Source organism: Hipposideros armiger, unplaced genomic scaffold (assembly GCF_001890085.2).
Source record: "Hipposideros armiger isolate ML-2016 unplaced genomic scaffold, ASM189008v1 scaffold_129, whole genome shotgun sequence".
In the NCBI taxonomy this organism is placed as follows: domain Eukaryota; kingdom Metazoa; phylum Chordata; class Mammalia; order Chiroptera; family Hipposideridae; genus Hipposideros; species Hipposideros armiger.
The window spans coordinates 2821776-2827493 of record NW_017731479.1 but is presented as its reverse complement, the minus strand read 5'-3'; the positions used below and the strand labels follow the sequence as shown (position 1 = coordinate 2827493).

Below are 5718 nucleotides of genomic sequence, written 5' to 3'. Positions count from 1 at the left end.
TTAAAGATTTTATTGGGGAATTGGGGAAGGGGAACAGACAAGTTGCTGTCCTTTTGTTCTTCAGTCTAGTTGTGGAGGACCTTGCTTCACTGACTCATGTTGGTATTATCATTGTGCTCTTCCCAGGTGAGGCAGATCAGTCGCCGGCCATTGGATGGCTGCTCACAGTGGCTCATGGCAGCTCACACTGGCTGCCGGCCACTCACGGTAGCTTACGGCAGCCCACTGCAGCCTACACCATCACCGGCGACTCACGGCAGCCCAGCTCCAGGTGGAGCTGTTGTTCACCATCTTAGCTGTAGAGGGTGCAGTGTCACTGGCCCATGTGTGATCTGAACCGGCGGCCCTGCTGCTCAGAGCTCACACTCCCAAGCCAACTCTTAACCAACAAGCCACACAGCCGGTCCCCTGTTATCGGTATATATTGAGTATTACAATTTTAATAGTTTTTCCTTTCTTAAAATGTATTTACATATTTTTGGCACCCTCTGTATATAACATAAAATTTGCCATTTTAATAATTTTTAAGTATACAATTCAGTGCATTAAATATATTCCCAAGGTTGTGCAACCATCACCATATCTATTTCCAAAACGTTTCATCACCTCAAACAGAAATTCTGTACCCATGAAGCTACAAGTCCCCACTCCCCCTCCCGCCAGCCCCTGGTTACCTCTATTCTATTTTCTGCCTCTATGAATTTACCTATTCTGGACATTTCAGATAAGTGGAATCATACAGTACACAGCCTTTCAGATCTGGCTGCTTTCACTTAGCATGATGTTTTTGAGGTTCATCCATGCTGTAGCGTGTCTAAGTACTTTTTCCCTTTTTATGGCCAAATAATATTCCATTGTATGGATGTACTAAATTTTGCTTATCCACGCATCTGAAGGTGGATGCCTTTCTTCTCAATACTCTCACCTCTTATTGTTAGGATACCCTCATAGTCAGATTACAGCCTCTTAGGCCCAAATAGGCTCAATATAAGTTTTCCTTTTAAAAATCATTTTTGTTATTTTTTAATCCAATCTCGAACAACTGCTACGTGTCAGGATCCAGTGAGAAAGACACATTCATGTTCCCATTACATATGAGGAAACTGAGGCCTTGTAACTGTTCATGCAAAGTCACAAAGCTGATACATTAGAGTCGGAATTTGAGCTTTGGTTTCAAACTGAACAGGATTGACTGGCTGGCCTGTGAGATGGCTGCTATTATCGTCCCCACTTCACAGATGAGGAAACTGACTTTGCCTGATTCCAAGAAGACACTGCGCTCTATGCTGACAATCTCTTTACAAAGAATGATTTGCCTTAAGACAAAAGATTGGCCCAGGGGTTCCCCTAAGAAGCGGGCATTTCCCGTACATCTGCCTAACGTCCCAAGCCCTGAAAGCTGCTGACCCCTCAGTTTTCCCTTTTCAGCCGAAGCTCCGAAGCCCACCCCATTGATTAATCGATAGAGGGTGATGCTCTCAGATGAGCACCACCTCCACGTGTCTGCAAGGGACAGAGGAGCAGTCACACCAGCCGCCATGTGGGTGTCCCAGTGTGTGTCAGGTACTAACCCATCTAATCCGCCCCGCTGGCCTAGGGGTGGTGCTATCACGGTCCCCATTTCACAGATGAAAAAACTGAGGCTGAGAAGTACAGCAACTTGGCCACCGTCAGCCAGTAGAACTGAACTGTGGTCAGGACCCTCATGGCCTCAGTGGCTCGGGAAATTGCAATGGGTATAAAATGTGGGCTAAATCTTGCAAGGTGGTTATACTCTGCCTGCCCTGACTCACCTGAAGCACCACCTGCGGTCTGGAGTGCCATCCGAGCTCTTGCCCACTGTCACCATCTCACCAGAGCGGAAGGCTTTCCTCAGGAACACGGGGAAAGAGCGTTCGATGTCCAGGATGGTGGTGGCCCACTGCAGGAAGGGAGGGGCAGGCAGGCCATCGGTGAGGGCCTCCCAGCCTGCGCCTACTGCCCTAATGGCAGAAATGACAGGACGGGCCGGGGCAGGCGGAGAACTAGCCTTTCTAGCTCCCTCTGCCCCTGGAAATAGGGTTACAAACTCAATTACCCACAGGGGCCTGGCAGGAGAACAAATAAGCAAAGCAGGATCAGACACAGGAAGGCCCCAGCCCAAGCCACATGACTCATGCACAGCAGTCGCCACTCAGTGTTGGGAGTCACCAGGGAGGGGTGGGGACGGAGGCAAACCAGGGAGCACAGCCCCATGGAAAGGGGGCAGCTGCCTTCCATCGACCCGAGCACTAACAGGCAGTGTGTGGGCCCGCCTTGCCAGGCCTCCATCTTTTCAAGAAAGGCCAGAAACCCAGATTTTTATATGCAACCTCTTAATTTAAAAATTTTGCATTACATNTCTAGAATAGCAGTGCCATCTTGTGTCCTTGGGGAAAGCCAGTGTGAGGAAAAATTCAGCACACCTGGGTGGTTGGTGCCAAGCCCAGTGCCTTTTAAAAGGATAAATAAGTGGCAGAACCTTTAATGAATCACAGAGGCTGAATTAACCAGCCTTAATGCCCTCCCTAACTTAGGACTGCCTGTTATCTGAGACAATAAATATTCCTTTTTAAGTCAGTGTAAATTTTTTGTTACTTGCTGCCCCAAACACATAACTATATGAATACTATAACCATAATCCTCTATTCTTTGAAAAGCCCGGGGAAATCACTTGATCTTTACAAAGGCTGTACCCCATCTTACAGATGAGGAAACTGAGGCACAGCGTTCATGACCTACTCACAGTTACCCACAAGGGTTGGCTCAGCCAAGGAGGGCATCCCATCCCCTGACCACGGGATTGGCTCAGATATGACATGTGACCCAAATCTGTCCAATCAGAATGGCTTTTGGGACACACACACACACACACACACACACACACACACACACACACACATGAGAATGCTAGCTGAGGACTCTGTGTTGGATTGGAATAAGTAAGCATACAGCCCTAGGAAAAGCTGGGCCATCCATGGACCACAAGAAGAACCCATCAACTCCTGAAAGGCAACGTAGAGGGTGATGGAGAGAATGGGTCCTTGGGAATGTTGGAGCCCCCTGAGCCACTCTTGACAGTAGTACAATCAGTCTCCCTTCCCTCTCAAAGAGCTGAATAGACTCATGTCTCTTGTGTTATTGATTCTCATCCTTCTGACAGATGGAGACATGGAGGCCCAGAGATAGAGTGACCCATTGCCATGGTTTGGGTAGAGGGTGCGGGAGCCATGCCCTGTGCTTTTTCCCACTGCTGCCCTTGGCCAGGTCCTGAGACCCATGCTCTTCTCAGCTGAAGCTTCAGAGGGACCTAAGACCCCAGCCTAAGCCAGGCCCAGGGGAACTGCGGAGGTCAGAGGGAAACTGTAGCTAGCTGCAGGTTCCTCAGCTCCAGGGTGGAAGAGCAGGATGGGGTGTTTGTGGGGGTCCCTCCTCATGCCAGGAGGCTTAGGGCTGCCCAGGGAGGCTTGGCCAGCCGTGGGGTATGACCCCAGGGTGCATGGCTGCCCTTGGAAGGGAAGTGGGTCAGCCTTTAGCTCTAGCTCACATTCACAGCCCGGATGGTACGTGGGCCCCAAAGAGGGAAGCAGGGGATCCCATCCCCACCCAAGGCTCCCCAGGGACTCTCACTGCTCAAGTCACGTCCTAAGGTCACTCACATCCTCACCATGGCCCCAGTGCTGACATTCAGCTCACCCATCTGCACAGCTGTCGTCTCCACCTCTGCTCTGCCTTTACCCAGCAGCATTCCTCCGCCCCCCTCCACTGGTAGTCATGACCCCCCAGCCAGCATTAAGCATCGCTATCCTCTGGTGAGCATTACTCTCCCCCACGAGCATTACTCTCCCCCACGAGCATTACTCTCCCCCACGAGCATTACTCTCCCCCACGAGCATTACTCTCCCCGCACCAGCATTACTGTCACCCCCACCAGCATTACTCTTCTCCCACTATTCCATCATCTCTACCTTCTCCATCACCACTCCAAACACCCCCACCCCTCAGGCCACCACCACCTCCAGTCCAGCCCTTGAACCATCACCCTAACCAGCACCTTGGCCATTACAACCGCCCTCATTCTCATCTCCGTGCCCCCACCACATGCATGTCTTCGCTCTCCCATCTTCCTGCTGTCATCCCATGCCTGTCCCTACCCCCCACCACCATTGTCACCACCATCTCCACAATCAGTGAATGAACATTTATTGAGCACCAACAAACCCCAGACACTCTACAGAATGCACAGAAGGTGCGACTCTAGCCGAGGGCCTGGCCTTCAGCAAGGCCACCACGCTGTGGAATGCAGCCCAGGGCACAGGGTGGGGCAGGGGGCTTGGCAGGCAGCGCACCTGGAACGGGGTCCCGAAGCCTCTGGCGTTCCATTGGTGGTGGGGGTCACGTCGCTTTCCTGAGAGCAGAGCAAATAAATAATGGAGAGGCAGGGGTGAGCCCCTGTGGGCTGAGAGGCCCCGGCGTTGGCTTATGTGACTCCATGGGAGTGAGACAGGCGGCCAGGAAGCCCTTGCCCAGGTGGGGAGGCAGAGCTGGGGGCAGGAGCCTGGGGACCAGAGGGTCCTGGGGCCACCCTGGCATCTCCACCTGGCCCTCACCTCTGGGGGTCAAAGGAGCATGTGGAGGAGCCCCCAGAAGGCACCACTGAAATGGAGGTGGACTATAAATGGGCAGGTGGAGGGGGTGGGGTTGGGCTGGAGACCCTGCCCCTGCCCACAGCCCCTAGAGCGGGGCGTCATCAGTCCTCCATTTTGGGGGGTAGTTCTGCCGGTGGCCGTCACAGCTGGGGTTCCCCATGTTGTCCAAAGGCACCACCACCTCATCAGGGCTCGAGTTTTTGTTCAGTTCCACCACGCGCGGCACCACTGAGGACCAGCGATCTATAGTGAGCATGACGGAAGCAAGGGTTGGTGGAGAGGGAGATGGTTCACGCATATATTGAGCACCTACTGTATATATCAGGCACACCACAGTGATCTAAAGGGCGAGACAGTATCCCTATTTACAGAGGTGGAAACTGGGGCTCAGAGACATCAAGGTACCTTCCCAGGAGCACACAGAAATAACTGGGAGAACCAGAATTCAAGCCAGGTGACGATGTCTTAATGTCCGTGACCTCCCATGTCCTTCCCAATGAGTCTCAGGCACTTAGTGTAGTGGAACTGAGGTGCTCCAGGCATTGACAAGCAGCAAAGGAAACTCACTGGTCAGCCCATCCGACCCTCCCATTCTACAGACACTGAGTCCCAAAATGAGGACAGGATTGCTCAAAGCTTCTACTCACCCCTCCGGAGGCGGCCCACTGTGTGTGAGAAGCCGTAATACTGGTAGCTCTCATTCTTGCCGGGGTCCTCGTTAATGATGCCCAAGTTCTGGTTCCAGTGAGACCAGTTCACCTCGTCTACCCTTGTGGGGCCACAGCAGACAGAGGTCAGAGAAGCCCCCACGGATACGGCACCCTTCCCCACCCCAGGCAGCCTCCCTGTTCCAGCCTCTCCAGCATACCCTCCTGCTTATTTTTATTCTGGTAAAATATACAGAGGGTGCCCCCAAAAAACGCATACACATTTTAAGAAAGGAAAAATCTGTATTGAAATTATGATGATGGTAACCACTTCGAGCACCTCTTGTCATTGCAGAAGTCAAACATGACTTGTATTCATCTTTTGTTGTCGGTGCGTGTGTATA

The 5718-nt window shown here is 52.0% G+C and overlaps 1 protein-coding gene across 1 annotated transcript in view; it reads right to left on the bottom strand.

The window, feature by feature from the left end:
* Nucleotides 1-1731: 1731 nt before the first annotated feature.
* The window catches only part of TRPV4 (transient receptor potential cation channel subfamily V member 4), a 41394-nt gene continuing 37407 nt past the window's right edge, over nt 1732-5718 (bottom strand). Inside the window, exon 14 of the mRNA XM_019649062.1 lies at nt 1732-1921. Coding sequence (XP_019504607.1) covers nt 1790-1921 — 132 coding nt within the window. The 3' untranslated portion in view covers nt 1732-1789. The remainder of the gene's footprint in view (nt 1922-5718) is intronic.